Below are 16,591 nucleotides of genomic sequence, written 5' to 3'. Positions count from 1 at the left end.
GGTATGGGAGGAGATGTACAGAGGGTCAGGAAATTGAACAGAGGTGTGTAGCAATGGGGGGTGGGGAACTGGGAGTAGCAACCAGAAAGTCCCAGATGCCAGGAAAGCAAGAGCCTCTCGGGACCTCTCAGGGATGACATTAGCTGAAATACCCCACAAAGGGGAGGGAGAACCTGTAGATGCCATATCCAGAGGTTAAGCATTCACCCCTCCCCCCAGCTGAAGGATGGAGCCACCCATTTCCAAAATTTTAACCTAGAACTGTTCCTGTCTAAAGGAAATACAGGGGCAGAGAGTGGAGCAGAGACTGAAGGAAAGGCCATCCAGAGACTGCCTCACCTAGGGATCCATCCCACATGCAGCCACCAAACACAGACACTATTGTGGATGCCAAGAAGTGCTTGCTAACAGGAGCCTGATATAGCTGCCTCCTGAGAGGTTCTGCCAGATCCTGACATATACACAGGTAGATGCTCCCAGCCAACCATTGGACTGAGCAAGGGACCCCAATGGAGGAGTTAGGGGAAGAACTGAAAGAGATGAAGGGGCCTTATCTGGCAACAGTGGGAGGGGATGATCTTGGTCCTGTGACGGCTTGATGCCCCAGTGTAGAAGAATGCTAGGGCAGTGATGTGGGACTGAGTAGGCGTGTGTGGGAGTGCCCTTATAGAAGCAGGGTAAGGTAGGATGGGATAGGGAATTTCAGGGGGGGACTTGGAAAGGGGATAACATTTGAAATTTAAACAAATAAAAGACAAAAAAGAGTGGGACTGGGAACAAGAGGAGAGGGGGAGGGATCTGGATGTAAACTTAATAAATTAATTAACAGAGAAAAAATTAAAGAGGAGTGATTCTATTAGATTAAAGAAGAAATCTACCTTGCATTAAATGTATCAGAGTTAAATTGAACCCGAATATTTGTATGGGAATAAGTCGATTTTTTTTCTATTAAGAAAGCTCCCTGAACTAGTAATAATTTTTTCTACTTTTTGAAAAAAATAATTTAAAGACTGGGTAGATGATTCAGGGATTAAGAATACTTACTGCTCCTACAGAATACCCAGGTCAGGTCCAATTCTCCACTGCAGCTCATTATCACCTGTAACTACAGTTCCAGGGGATCTGATGTCTGCCCTCTCAACCTCCAAGAGCTTCTGCACACACGTGCCATACACACACACACACACACACACACACACACACGCACACACACACACACACACATGCACAAGCACACACACACACGCACACACACACACACACACTCACGCACGCACGCACGCACACACACACACACGCACACACACACGCACACACACACACACACACACACACACACTAGTACTCACATAACCATAAAATAAATATTTTAAGAAGAAAATTAATAGCCAGCCAATTGATCTACTTATCACAATGTTTATGCTGAGAAATTTAGGAAAGACTGACAATAATGATGCCATGTTACGAGCCTTAAGGACAGCTGAAGTCTTTAAGGTCCCTACAAATGGCTACATACAGTATAAAAAGAATAAAAAAATAAACTAATTAATTAAAAAAGAATAAAATTGATTTAAATGTTATTCAGTTGTCTTCAGACTTCCTAATGTTGCTACCTCCTAATACAGTTTTTCATGTGGTGGTGACCCCCAACAATAAAATTACTTCATTCCTACTTCAGAAGTGTAGTTTTGCTACTGCTATGGATCATAATGTAAATAACTGATATGCAGGCTATTTGATATAGAACCCCTTTCATGAACCACTAGTTGAGAACAGTTAACAGATTATTAAAATTCAATATATTATTTAAACACAACTGATCTATTTATTGTAATTTATAGCAATTGCAATAGTGACTAACAATTATCATGTAAATGTTAAGTTTTAAAGTTTATGTGCATCTGTGTCATCTCTATGTGCATGCATGTATGTGCCTATGGAGGCTAGGAATGCACACCAGAAGATATCACTAGATATCTCCTTTCCCAGTTTCCCCTCCAAATAAAATAAAATAAAATAAAATAAAATAAAATAAAATAGCCCTGTTCCCTCCCTCTTCCCCTGCTCACCAACCCACCCTCTCCCACTTCCTGGCCCTGGCATTCCCTGCATTTTCTTCTTAATAGTAGCAGAATTTTAGTAGAACCTTCATATCTGGCATGAATCTGGAGTAATGAAACCTAAGCTTTAATGTAGCCTTTTGTCAGTGGTTGTGATCTGAGATTTTATGGAGTTATTCTTTTGAAGTATTCTCAGATCCTTTGCATAACTATCTGGAGTCAGACCTGGCAAAGTAGGATGTCTCCTATGGCTGAGAATTGCTTAAGTGATAGGTCTTTCAAGACAAATCCTAGATCAGAGCCAGGTAGTGGTGGTGCACGCCTTTAATCCAAGCACTTGGGAAGCAGATGCAGGTGGATTTCTGAGTTTGAGGCCAGCCTGGTCTACACAGTGAGTTCCAGGACAGCCAAAGCTACACAGAGAAACCCTGTCTCAAAAAAAATTTTAAAAAACAAAAAAACAAACAAAACAAAAACAAAATAAAAAAGGAAGAAGTTTTGACATGCTGAAATTGACTCATTAATGGTGCCTTTTGTGTAGCAATGAAAAAGAGCTTTGCGGAATCTGTGGGGTTCAGTACTTCAGAAGCTGATTCTCTGCTGTTAAGAAGGCTAAATTCATCATGTAATGGCTGTCTTTTCTTCTACAAGTCATTGAGAATAACCCAGAACACTGACAGGGAACCAAAGCCAAGTTCTCTCTACTTCTCCATATCAACCCCCAAAAATGTGTTAAAGACTGTCCCTCTCACTGTTGCCAAGGGCTTCCCCAGTCATCCATGTTCCTGAAATGTTTCAATTTCAGAACCCACCTGAACACCTCAAGAGAATATTCTGAGGTAACATAAGCCTTTCAAACTGTATTCTCCCCAACATCACCAGAGACTGCTTTCATATAACATTTGTCTCCAAATTAACCTTACATAGTCAACCTGAATTTTCCTGCCTCCTCTTAAGAACACTCAGACTCTAGGCAACCAACATCCTATGTTTTTTTTTCTATCATCTATTTTGAGGGTCCTCACACCCTTTCTCTGGTATTGGAATTCCTCTTCCCAACTACTAGGACCATGAACTTAACAGTGTCAACTGTACTTATAGGACAGGACAAGCAGGTAAGTCAAGAGTGTTCTAAGGAGGAACTAAGACACTGCACCCAGTAAAAGTTCCTTGAGACAGAAAATAGCTCAAAGTAGCTCCAGAAAGGCCCTGACATGGACTAGATTCATTAGTGCCTTTCTACCCCCATTGACGATTAAACAGTAAAGACAATGCAGAGTCCAGCCTCTGCCTCCTTCCCTTCAAGCTTCAGACAGAAGTAGATACTCACAGAACTGCCTAGAAGAAGCAGAGGCCAGCTAGGTATCTGCACTGGGCACTCCAACCTGCTGAGCTGCCTGCAGGGTGGTCAACGTAATCCAGGTTCCTAGCTTTGGGGTGTGAACTGTCACCCATTCTAGGGTGGCCTTTTGGGATATAGCAGACTTTGCATCATTTCTGCTCCTCTCAGTAATCCCAATAAAATTCAATGCTCACCCATGTTGGATCAGGTGGTACATTCTTTGTTCTATCATTGTTCCCTATCTGGGGTGAATATAGCTAGTACATGTCTCTCTAGGAATGGTGTCTCCCACATTTAGTCACTAACTGGTTTTCCAGTTTTTAACAACATTAAGTATAATTTCTGCTGCCCACATACTCTTGGATATTGTGCCTTCCCCTGGAGTAATGGTCACCTTATCAGTGTCTACATCTTTAAAGAAAATTGACTCTTTCTTTCAGGAGGTATCAATTGCCAATAGCTCTTGAACTACAGGTGGGATTTCATGCCTACCTAAGTTGGGATTTTCCTTGAGACAAGGTCTCATGTAGCCAAGGTTAGCCTTAAACTCCTTATATAGCAAGAATAGCCTTGAAATCCTGAGCTGTGTGCCTCTATCTCCAGAGTACTGGGACCACAGATGAGTGACATACTATAACTAGTTGCATTAACTTGTTTTTGTATATTTATTTTTTGTGAATAGCTATGTGTGGTCACAGGCCTACTTTTGGGACTCAGTTTTCTCCTTGCACAATTAGAATGCCAGAGATGGAGCTGAGGCTATCCATCTTAGTGGAAAGAATACTTAACCACTGAGCAATCTCACCAACTCTATTTTAACATTTTAAAGCATCACTAAAAGTGGTGCAAATTTATAAATATATATTTCATATTTATTTTGCTTTTAGTTTGGTCACACAGGGATAGATATATGCACATGCATGTATACAAATTTAAACTATTTATCTATGGTTTTTCACCCTCTCATTCCTATCTGTGCTGGTAGGCACATACAAGTAGCTACAGGGACAGACCAACAATATTGACAACTTGAAGATGAGGTTTCTTCTAGATAACTGAAAAAAATCAATATTTTATGTCATTGAAAGTCTGGATCATCCACTTGTCTTATGACAGGGTTGCCTATGGAATTTACAGAGAGAGGAATAAGATGGGGTTTGATTAAAAACAGTATTTGCTCTTGTTTTTAGTGCTAGAAGGAATGAGTGATTTCTATAAAAAATATATGATTTTCATATGCATAAGACATACATAAGACCAAATTAAGACCAGATTCCAGCATGGACAGTGGAGTTGGGTCCACCCCTAGCTGAGGAGTTGTAACTGTTAGTTACTAATATGAAGGATCAGTTTTCTTTAAATGCAACCCCTGTCCATGCGCCAGTAAAAGACCACATATCCAAGAATGCTTGGATAACACATATTGGTATTGATAGGAGAGCGAGGAATGACACAAAATTGGGTGGAAAGGGGAGGAGGATGGAACTGGGAAGAGTTAAGAGGGAAAGATGGTGAATATGATCAGAATACATAGTATTAAATATTCAAGGAAATAATACAAATATAAACATGTTCCTTTTAAGTGCTTTCATCCAGAAAGAGAAGACCCCTAGTTAGATTGACAGTGGGACTAAGAATCAATTCAGATCAGCCTGTCTCAGAATCTCAGTTTGGACTCCATCTTTCAGCTCATAAGTGCCTAAAGCTCCAGCTCCAAGGTATCTAACATCCTCTATGGCCTTTGCAGGTACTTATGCTCATGTGTATACACACACACACACACACACACACACACACACATACACACACAACTATGTATAACATTACACATTTGAAGCTAGAAGTCAGTAAACTTGGAAGCCACATAAATTATAATTTAATAAAAAACACAAAATAGCAACAGTTTCTATTATCTGAATGTCCAGTCTAGGGCCTCTGCTAAAGGTTTCTCATGCATAGCCCATTAAAACTCCCCAACCATCTTTTAGGGTACCACTACTGCTTGGACCTACTCTATGGCTCCAGTAATCTACTAACAGGCAAATCTCATTTTAAGAAATCTCCATACCACTACTTAAAGATACTTAACACTTTATTGGGTGCTCAAGATGCCAGTATGGAAAAGAAAATATCATTATAGTCCAGCTTTCTTTTTTTAGCATGAATGTCTTTGAATAGCCTGTTTGAATCTGTAGTGCAAACAAAAAGCCACATCTATATTGCAAAACACATCTTAATGTGGTACAAGGAAATCATATCCTGTTAGAGCATTATTTATCTATAAGTTTTGTATACGATGGGCCAAAATAATGACCCTGCTTTCTTTTTTCAGAGATTGATTGAAGCCCATGGTTCTTGCATCAGAATTTCCATCCTTGTTCTCTGTTTCTGCTTACAAACTGCTCAGGATGCACAAGGAGGGATTTTTCTCTTGCTCAGCAACCAGAAATGCCTGGGTTTCCTTATCAAAATCAGTAATTCGCAATCTAGAAAGATATAAAAAATTGATGGTTTTAATTAATTTTTCTTGTTTTAAGATTTAAAGTTTTTATTAGTTATGTGTATGTATGTGCCTGTGTGAGTTTATATGAACCACATGTGTACAGATACCTGTGGAAATCAGAAATCAGTCCCTGGACCCTCTGAAGCTAGGGTTATTGCAGTTGTGAGCTGCCATGTTATGAACTGGGAACTGAAGCTGATTCCTCTGCAAGAGCAGGAACTGATCTTAACTGAAGAGCTATTTCTCCATACCTCACACTTCTGCTTGTTTTTTCCCCCATGTCATTTTCCCTCTATATTTTTTTCCAAGGCCACATTCAGGAGATCTTGATGTTCCCTCTAAATAGGGTACAACATCTGTGCTATAAGATGGTGTGCTGTTACAGGTTTAGCATCCAGATTCTTCCATAAAAGCTGATTTGAGTACTGGAGCAATGGTCCTATCATTAAGAGCAGTGGCTACTCTTGAAGAGGACCCAGATTCAATTCCCCACACTGAAGCTTACAACCATCTGAAACTTCAGTTCCAGGGGATCTGATACCACCTTCTATCCTCCAAGGCAAAATAAACATTCAGGCAAAATACTCATACACATTTTAAAAAATGAAGGAAACACATTTGTTGGGGTGTGTGTGTGTGTGTGTGTGTGTGTGTGTGTGTGTGTGTGTGTGTGTGTGGTTTTCACCTTATCTTTTTGAGTCAGTGTCTCTCACTGAATCTGCTATTCATAGACTGGGTGGCCAGCAAGCTTCAGGGAGCTTCCTTGTCTCCACTCTTCTCCCTGGCTCCAAGGTTACAGGCATGTGAGACTGCAATCAACTTTTTTTATGTGGATGAACTCAGATCCTCATACTTATGCTGCAAGTACTTTACTTGCCCAAACCTCTTCACAGATTCTGCTCTGACCATCTCTGTACTATGAATTTTACACCACAACTGTTTTATATTTCAATTTGATGTCTATACCCAGAATGGTGATAAGAGGCACTGACTCCATCTACGTCTTAGGGTTTGGGGTAGAAGACTTGGAAAAGGCTTGATGATTTTTTTCTTCAAGTCCCAGAAAGTAATTCTTTCCAGGACCTGTCTGGTCTTAGTGTTCTAGCTAACTGTACTCATACATGTGCACCCACACACATACAGTCAGAGTCATACAGACACACACACACACACACACACACACACACTCAAACCCTTGTTCCTGTCTCTGTTTTCATTTTGGATTAATTACCTACTATTGTAATAAAACACGAAGGCAACTTGCAGAGCAAGTAGACTATTTGCATAAAACACCTACAGTTTTTAGAGGATTAGAGTCCATCAACATGGTGGTAGGGAAGAGTTGTTGTACAAGAAGGAAGCTGAGCCACTTCTTGAACCATAAGCATGAAGCAAAGAAAGCTCATTAGGCATGAGCTCATGAGGTTTTGCAACCTCAAAGCCTGTACCAGGGACATGCTTTCTCAAGCAAGGTTACATTACCTACACCTACCTAAATAAAAATATGAACTGCAGACCAAGTGTTCAAACATCTGAGCCTGTAGAAGACATTTTGTTCAAATCATCATGTTATGTACATTTTTATGTGTCAAGTATTAACCATAGGATTGAACCATGATCCTAGGACATATGTTGTTTATAGTATATGTCTTTCTGAGACTTTCCATGGTGGTGGGAAAGAGAACACCACAGAAATTTACTTGGTTTCATAGGATCTGCCACATTATCTGATGTGTATATTTCTTAATTTATCATGTTAAATGACAATGCTTAGTTTCCAGATCAAATGAAAGGAACTTATACCATGCCCCAACCTGCAGAGTAAACATGGCTAAACTGAAATCAAATGCAGAGCTAGAAGGCTCAGAAAATGACAGTTAACTTACCTCTTTCTAATTCATTATGCATCCACTTCAGCTTGGTACCCTCTAAAACCTCCAGGGAACACCAATTAAGAAAGAAATCTTTCACTCACTCAACATTTTCATGGGGAAGGGGAATTTGCAAGAGGAAATCTTAAAGGAAGTGAACCTGTGCCTTCTCAGGAAAGACAGCTAGAGTTATAAACATTTTAACCCAATATCTCATAGATATGTGATCCATGGACTATATGAAGAAGAGAGGTAGTTCTGAAAAGGTTTAGCACAAAAGTTTAAGTTTATTCAAAACAATACAACTTTTTTTTAAAAAAAACAAACTATATGGTTTTTGAGTCTGAACTCTTTCTCTCTCTCTCTTTCTGTGTGTGTGTGTGTGTGTAATGTCAAAAGGTTGGACACCCAGATAAGATTTTACTTTCCTAGAAATAAGTGGCTCAATATAACTTAAAATGATCCTGGTCTTGGGGGCCTGAGGAGATAGCTCTCCCAGTGAAGTGTTTGCTATACAAGCAGGAAGACCTAAGGCTACTTCCCAACACCCACATAAAAAGTTGGAAACAGTGGCATATGACTGTGGCATATGACTGTGGCATATGACTGTGGCATATGACTGTGGCATATGACTGTGGCATATGACTGTGGCATATGACTGTGGTCCAAGAACCAATGAAGCAGAGACAGACAGGTCCCTAGCACTTGTTAGCTAACCAGCCTTACAGAATTTGTTATTTTCAGGTTCCAGAGAGAGATTCCATCTCAAAAGAAACTGAGGTGGACCATTATGACCATTAGAAGTTGTCATCTGGTCACCTCACAAGTGCACCTGAACACACATACTTCCATTAAAATTACCTTGATCCCATATGAGTTTGAAGACGATAGGCAGGAAAATGAAACATAAGGATAAATGCTGAGTGTTATAAAAAATAATATTATATAGTGTATAACATATTTATAAAATAATTTATGCTTATATAAAACAGTCTGAATCACATATTTATATGACATATATAAGCTTTGTCTACAAACAGACTAACCTAGACCCCTTAGATTAACATAAATATTCTCAGAGCACCCACATTAACCTCTAGGTGAGCAAAAATCAAATCACATAACAAAAAAATCTTATATAAAAATGTTTAAATGTTAAAACGTTATCTTATATCATTAATTACTACTATGTTGGAGGAAAAAAATAAAGGAATGACTGGTCAGATTCAGACAATTTTGGGGGGGTGTTTTTTTTGAGACAGGGTTTTTTTATGTAGCCCTGGCTGGCCTCGAACTCAGAAATCCACCTGCCTCTGCCTCCCAGGTGCTGGAACTAAAGGCCACCACTGCCCGGCTGATCCAGACAATCTCAAGTCAGTACTGTGAGCATAAACAAAGTCATATTTGTAAGCATTTTGATGGATTATTATTGTAATATTACCAAATATCACTAATACTTGGGTACTCACCTTGTCTCACATGACAAGGAAGGTCTTTTTACTTAACCTAATACTCCTGAAATATGCCCCTATTCTAAGTGAGAGAACACTACTTGAATTTTTTTTAATTTTAAAAATATTTTATGATAAAATGGCCATTTTTACTATGTTAATCCTGACAATCCATGAGCATGGAAGATCTTTCTATCTTCTGAGATCTTCTTCAATTTCTTTCTTCAGAGACTTGAAGTTCTTGTCCTACAGATCTTTTACTTACTTCATTAGAGTCACACCAAGATATTTTATATTACTTATGACTATAGTGAAGGGTGTTGTTTCCCTAATATCATTCTCAGCCTGTTTATCCTTTGAGTAGAGGAAGGTTACTGATTTGTTTGAGTTAATTTTATATCCAGTGACTTTACTGACGTTCTTTTCAGCTATAAGAGTTCTCTGGTGGAATTTTTGGGGTCACTTAAGTATACTATCATATCATCTGCAAATAGGGATATCTCGACTTCCTCCTTTCCAATTTGTATCCCTTTGACCTCCTTTTGTTGTCTAATTGCTCTGTATTGAGTAGATAGTGAAAGAGTGGGCAGCCTAGTCTGGTCCCTGATTTTGGTGAGATTTCTTCAAGTTTCTCTCCATTTAGTTTGATGTTGGCTATTGGTATGCTGTATATTGTTTTTATTATGTTTAGGTATAGGTCTTGAATTTCTGATCTTTCTAAGACTATTACCATGAAGGGGTGTTGTATTTTGTCAAATGCTTTTTCAACATCTAATGAGATGAACAGCAATCTACAGATTCAATGCAATTCCCATCAAAATTCCAACTCAATTCTTCACGGAGATAGAAAGGGCAATTCTCAAATTCATCTGTAACAACAAAAACCCCAGGATAGCAAATACTATTCTCAACAATAAGAGAACTTGTGGGGTAATCACCCTCCATGACCTCAAGCTGTATTATAGAGCAATTGTGATAAAGACTGCATGGTATTGGTACAGAGATGGACAGGTAAATCAATGGAATAGAATTGAAGACCCAAAATTAAACCCACATACATATGGTCTCCTGATCTTGGACAAAGGAGCCAAAAACCATCCATGGGAAAAAAGAAAGCATATTCAAGAAATGGTGCTGGCTCAAGTGGTGGTCAGCATGTATAAGAATGCAAATTAATCCATTCTTATCTCCTTTTACAAAGCTCAAGTGGATTAAAGACCTCCACATAAAAACTGACACACTGAATTTAATAGAAGAAAATATAGGAAAGAGCCTTGAACACATTGGCACGAGGGAAAATTTCCCAATGGCTCAGGCTCTAAGATCAACTTCAGATAAATGGGATCTCATAAATTTAAAGGCTTCTGTAAGGCAAAGGACACTGTCAACAGGACCAAACAGCAACCTACAGATTGGGAAAATATCTTTACCAACCCTACATCCATTAGAGGGATGATATCCAATATATACAATGAACCCAAGAAGTTAGACTCCAAAGAGCCAAATAACCCAATTTAAAAATGGGGTACAGAGCTTAACAAAGAATTCTCAATTGAGGAATCTTGAATGACTAAGAAGCATCTAAAGAAATGTTCAATATGCTTAGTCATCGGGGAAATGCAAATCAAAATTACCCTGAGATTTCACGTTACACCAGTCAGAATGGCTAAGGTCAAAAATTCAGGTGACTGCAAATGCTGGCAAGGATGTGGAGATAGAGGAACACTCCTCCATTGCTGGAGGGATTGCAAGCTGGTACAACCACTCTGGAAATCAGTCTGCCAGTTCCTCAGAAAATTGGTTACTTTAGGACCCAGCTATACCACTCCTGGGCATATACCCAGAAGATGGTCCAATATGTAATAAGGACACATGCTCCACTATGTTCATACCAGCCTTATTTATAATAGCTAGAAACAACCCAGATGTCCCTCAACAGAGAAATGGATACAGAAAGTGTGGTACATTTACACAATGGAATACTACAATACTACTCAGCTATTTAAAACAGTGATTTCATGAAATTCTTAGGTAAATGGATGGAACTAGAAGTATCATCCTGAGGAGATAACCCAATCACAAAAGAACACACATGGGATGTACTCATTGATAATGGGATTTTAGGAGAAAAGCTCAGAATACTCACAACACAACTCACAGATCATATGAAGCTCAAGAAGAAGGAAGACCAAAGTGTGAATGGTTCAGTCCTACTTAGAAGGGGGGAGAAAATAATTACAGGAGATAGAAGGAGGGGGAAACCTGGGAGGAAAAGGAAGCTGGAGAAAAAAGGTAGACAGGAATGGGTGTGGGAGGAGACAAGGGAGAAGTATAGAGGGTCAGGAAATTGCACAAATAGGTGTGTAGCAGTGGGTAATGGGGAACTGGGGTTCCCACTAGAAAGTCCCAGATGCCAAGAAGTAAGAGGCTAACAGGACCCAACAGGAATGACATTAGCTGAAATACTCAATAAAGGGAAGAGAGAACTTCTTGAGACTATATTTAGAAGTTAAGCATGGCCTCCAGTTGAGGGATGGGATCACCTACCTATTAACACTGATTTGTTCTTGTGTAAAGGAAATGCAGGGAAAAAGAGCAGAGCAGAGACTGAAGGAAAGGCCATCCAGAGACTGCTCCATATAGGGATCCATCCCATCTGCAGACACCAAACCCAGGCACTATTGCTGATGCCAAGAAGTGCTTGCTGACAGAAGCCTGGCATGGCTGTTCCCTGAGAGGCTCTGCCAGACCCTGACCATACAGATGTGTATGCTCACAGCCCATAGTCTATCAGTAACAGGTGGGGTTTCATGACAAGATGTGTTTACTGATGCAGTAATGGCAGGATAACCGTTGGTATGACTAGCGAATTTATTATTAAGTTATTTGCATTTTGAATGTGTATGTGAACATTCAGATGTCAGAGGTCAACCTCAGGTATTATTCTTGATTTTTGAGAAAGGGTCTATCACCAATTTGAGTAGACTGGCTGCCCAGGGAACATTAAGGATACTCCTGTATTTACCCTTCCAATACTGAGATTATAATGGCAAACCACATGCCTAGATTTTCATGTAGTTTCTGAGGATCTAACTATGGTTCCTTCATTTGTATTGTAATCACTCTATGGACTGAACTCATATTTCTATCTTAAATGATTATTACCTGCACATTTCAGATCTCACTTTATCCCCACCCAGAAGATCAGAGGCCAGCTCACCCAAGTACATATGGGGTACATGTTTGCTGCTGTTTCAAAGCCTCACACAGGACAACCAACCCACTGTAGTCCAAGGTATTCTCCAGCAGGTTTATCCCCCACAGAGTCTTGCACTGGGTAAATGTAGAAGCAAGGTCCTCACAACAGGCACCAGTTAACTCACAGGCTTCTAACCTGCAACAACAACAACAAAAAAGAACACTTTTATGTCAAATTGCTAAGGCCTGTGGTTGAGAAGTAATTTAACCATTTAGCCTATGCTCACTCCACAGTCTCTAAGGATGGGCTCTTAAAGCCCAGTGTCCATGACATCAAATTAACCCTTGATTGGCAGATGTGACTACAACTGTCCATTCTCAGTATTCATGTCTGTGGTGAACTACTAGTTCCACTAATGGTGTACAGTCCCAGCCTTTGAACCTAGGATGGAATTGTACCTCACAGTGGGTAATACAGTGAAGTGATGGTTAGTGAGTTCTGAATCTACATCTCAAGCACCTTGATACCTTTTGATTTGAACCACTGAAATTCATTCTGTCATCAACTGAACTACATACAATCAAAACCCATGAGTTGAAGTTCTAATTCCCAGTGTCCTATGGGACCAGATTTGAGACAGAGCCTTTACAGAGGCAATGAAGATAATGATGAAACTAGGGTGGGATCTAATCTTACGTATCTGTAAAGACACATGGAGAAGTGAGCACTCTCAAGTCAATTTTTAAAAAAGCCTGTAACATACTTCTTGTCTTGGTTCTCTAAAGGAGCCATCCCTTTTAGAAGCATAATCTCACTTCTAGCATCTACAACTGTGTTTATCAATAAATCTCTGTTGTATGAGCCACTTAATCTATTTTTCTTAAGCCAGCCAAAGCAGTTGCTACATCAGTTAGTCCACTCAAATAAGTCAAGGAGATATAATCTAGGCACTCCTGTTGTCTCCAGTGGCCATGTATCCATGTATCCATCCAACTATCTATGTACCCATGTATATACAGGTAGCTATCTGACCTATGCATGCTTCCATCCATCAATACAACCATACATCTATGCCAACAACCTTCAATCACCAACCAACCCATCCATACATCCAATCATCTATGCATTCATCCAATGAATATGTATCCATTCATCCACATAATAAACATTTATCCCTGAAAGGCAACCCTTAGCCATCCACCCATCTATGTGTTCACTCGTCCAAACTGGCATCCACCTATATATCCATGCATCTCTTCATCCATCTATCTAGACATCTATCCATGCACCATCCCCTTGTCCGGCCAGCAGAAAAAATTCATTGCTTCTGGGCTTGAACTTATAGAGTGGCTTATTTATACAACCACTGCTAGCTGTTATGTTGCCTCTATAAAGTTATTTATTTGTTTATTTGTTTATTTATTTATTTATTTCCTTTTTATTTTCATTTTATTTTTTTAACCTACATACATTAATGTATGAAGTTGGCAGGTCCCCTGAAACTGGAGTCAAAGACAGTTCTGAGCTACCTTGTGGATATTGGGAATTAAACCTAGGTCCTCTGGAAGAGCAGCAGCTCCCTTAACTACTGAGCCACCTATCTCTCCAGGCCCCTATGGAGCTTTAATTTTTTTCTACACATTAATCACCCACCTTTTGGCACTCTCAAAGATACAGGTATAACCTTGATGACACCTACCCAAGATCCTCTAAGTGGCAGTTGGGATGTTTCATAGCATCACACAGCAGCTTCACACCAGCGTCTTCTAGCTTATTGTTTGAAACTTGTAGGCTGGTCAGGTTCTGGTTACACCTCAGAACTTCAGCCAGGTCCTGGCAGCCACTAGTGGTAATGAGACAACGTCTCAAACTTCAAGAGAAAATTCACAATGCAGTGGTTACTTCTAGATCTGAAGAGGAAGTGTTTCACAAGACTCTGCTGCCTGAACCTTCAGACAGCACTGAGCCTCTCAGACAACCTAATCTCAGTGGTTCATAGACAATGGAAGGGGAGTATACCAAGCACACGGTCCTCAATGAAGGAGCTAGAGAAAGGACCCAAGGAGCTGAAGGGTTTGCAGCTCCTTAGGACGAACAACAATATGAACTAACTAGTACCCTCAGAGCTCCCAGGGACTCAACCACCAACCAAAGAGTACACATGCTGGGACTCATGGCTCCAGCTTCAGCTCATCAGTGGGAGATAAGGCCCTTGGTCCTGTGAAAGTTCTATTCCCCAGTGTAGGGGAATGCCAGGGCCAGGAAGAGTGAGAGGGTGGGTTGGTGAGCAGGAGCGGGGGAGGGAACAGGTTTTTGGTTTTTTGAGGGGAAACTTATTTACATTTATCATTTGAAATGTAAATAAAGAAAATAATAAAAATAAAAATAAACCCAATGGCCTTGAAGATGAACTGCAATACAGTGTAATTAAAGTTAAAGTAGAGGGCTGAAAAGGTAGCTCAGAAGTTAAGAGCATACTTCTTCTGCAGAAGACCCAGGTTTGTTTGCCAAAACCCATTTGAGGCAGCTCATAACCACCTATATATAACTTCCAGTACAGGGGATCTGATTTTCTTTTGCAACCTCCTCAGGTTCATGCACACACATGATGCACTCAGAAGCACACAGACATAAAGTGAAACAAAAAACACCTTTAAAAGTTAAAAAATTCTATGTTAAATAATACTTTTGAGCAGTGATTGATTATAGGGAGGAAACTCATAAGAAAATTCAGTTGGACACTATGGGTAACCCAAAACATGGAAAAGTCATGGGATGGGGTGCCACTGTACAGCTGTCAAGATTCATATTTTATATTAAAGGAAAGAAAGATGACATGGTGTCACAGCCTTTGCAACTGCAAGAATAGTTGTTGACTGGGAACACTTGTTGAAACAGCATTTTTTAAAATTATCTTTGATCCACTTGAATTATACGATTGGCTTATTTCTGATGAGCCCATTCTGTGTCTGATTTCTGAAATTTCAGTGTGAATCTTACACTTCTACCACATGTGCATAGGTAACAAAGGACAAGGGAGTTGGTCAGGTTTCCCAGAGCTGGAGTTTCAGAAGGTATTAAATCTCTGGACTTCAGTGCTGGAAGCCAAACAGATTTCATTCAATAGAAGCAAGACCTATGTACTGATAAGCCATCTACCCAGCTCTCAAACAACTATTTCATCTGTAAAAATACTTTGAGTGTAGTTTTCCACTTCATATTCTTAACATGTTTGTATTTTAGGGTTTTTGAAAGTACCATATGCTTTTACTCTTTTTTTTTTTTTTTTTTTTTTTTTTTTTTTTGAGGTAGGATCTCATTTTGGCCCAGTTTGGCCAAACAAACCAACCAAAGCCCATAAAACAGAGTATGGTGCCTACCTTAGAGTACAGATGATATACTAAATGTCACTAAGTTGGATAAAATTTGATTTTCTCTCCCCCAACATATTTTAAAATAAAAATGTAGTATTCCTAGAGACCTCAAGTGCTTTATACTTTTAAACTACTTTTTCTTCATGCTTTATAGTGGTGGGCAAACATAGATACTTTTAATGTTTTTAAATATATCCTATATTATACCTTTAGTGTGTTTTAGATTCTAAAATATCCAAAACCATTGTTAGAGGGAAAAATAGATTCTCCTTTGTGTTTCCATTTTGTGCCTTTTCCCCTTTCTAGAGAAGACAAAAATATGATTCTGAGATTTCACAACAAATTAAGTAACAGTGTTCTACCAAGCCTCTCACATCTAGATTTCTCACCAAAAGCCATTTGATCACGGAGTACTAATCTACTTGGCATGATCAGAAAAACAACCACACTAAATTATTCAAATACTTCTTGATTTTATAATTTGAAAGCAAGAGAGCTGCCATTTCTCTTCTCATTACTGTTACACTGCTGTTTATTTATTTATTTTTTTATGGAAAGACTATTTTTTTCTTTTTTCTTTTTTTTCTAAACTTTTATTGCATTATGATGAGAAAAGTTACATGATTTCAATTTATCTGAATTTGTTAACATTTAAAAACATATTTTAATTAAATAGAATTGAATCATTCTTGTTTCCCTTTTGTACCACTGTCCTCCCATAAACCCCCCTTAAATACCTACAATATCCTTTTTGTCATATTCCTTAAAATTTATAAAATATTATAACAATA

The 16,591-nt window shown here is 39.1% G+C and overlaps 1 protein-coding gene and 1 non-coding gene across 2 annotated transcripts in view; one reads left to right on the top strand and one right to left on the bottom strand.

Annotated features, from left to right (window-relative positions):
* Positions 1–1,385: 1,385 nt before the first annotated feature.
* On the top strand, positions 1,386–1,516 carry LOC116104333. The gene has a single exon (XR_004123838.1). It is a non-coding gene; the product is annotated as a small nucleolar RNA SNORA33 (small nucleolar RNA).
* Positions 1,517–4,813: 3,297 nt separating this feature from the next.
* Positions 4,814–16,591, bottom strand: part of LOC116100418 (NACHT, LRR and PYD domains-containing protein 4A) — a 40,125-nt gene continuing 28,347 nt past the window's right edge. Inside the window, exons 9-11 of the mRNA XM_031384232.1 lie at positions 14,126–14,296; positions 12,448–12,621; positions 4,814–5,888 (exon numbers count right to left, since the gene is read on the bottom strand). Coding sequence (XP_031240092.1) covers positions 5,795–5,888; positions 12,448–12,621; positions 14,126–14,296 — 439 coding nt within the window. The 3' untranslated portion in view covers positions 4,814–5,794. The remainder of the gene's footprint in view (positions 5,889–12,447; positions 12,622–14,125; positions 14,297–16,591) is intronic.

This window comes from Mastomys coucha, unplaced genomic scaffold, assembly GCF_008632895.1.
Source record: "Mastomys coucha isolate ucsf_1 unplaced genomic scaffold, UCSF_Mcou_1 pScaffold21, whole genome shotgun sequence".
Taxonomy (NCBI): domain Eukaryota; kingdom Metazoa; phylum Chordata; class Mammalia; order Rodentia; family Muridae; genus Mastomys; species Mastomys coucha.
Note: the sequence above shows the minus strand (reverse complement) of the source record. Positions and strands in the feature narration are given on the sequence as shown.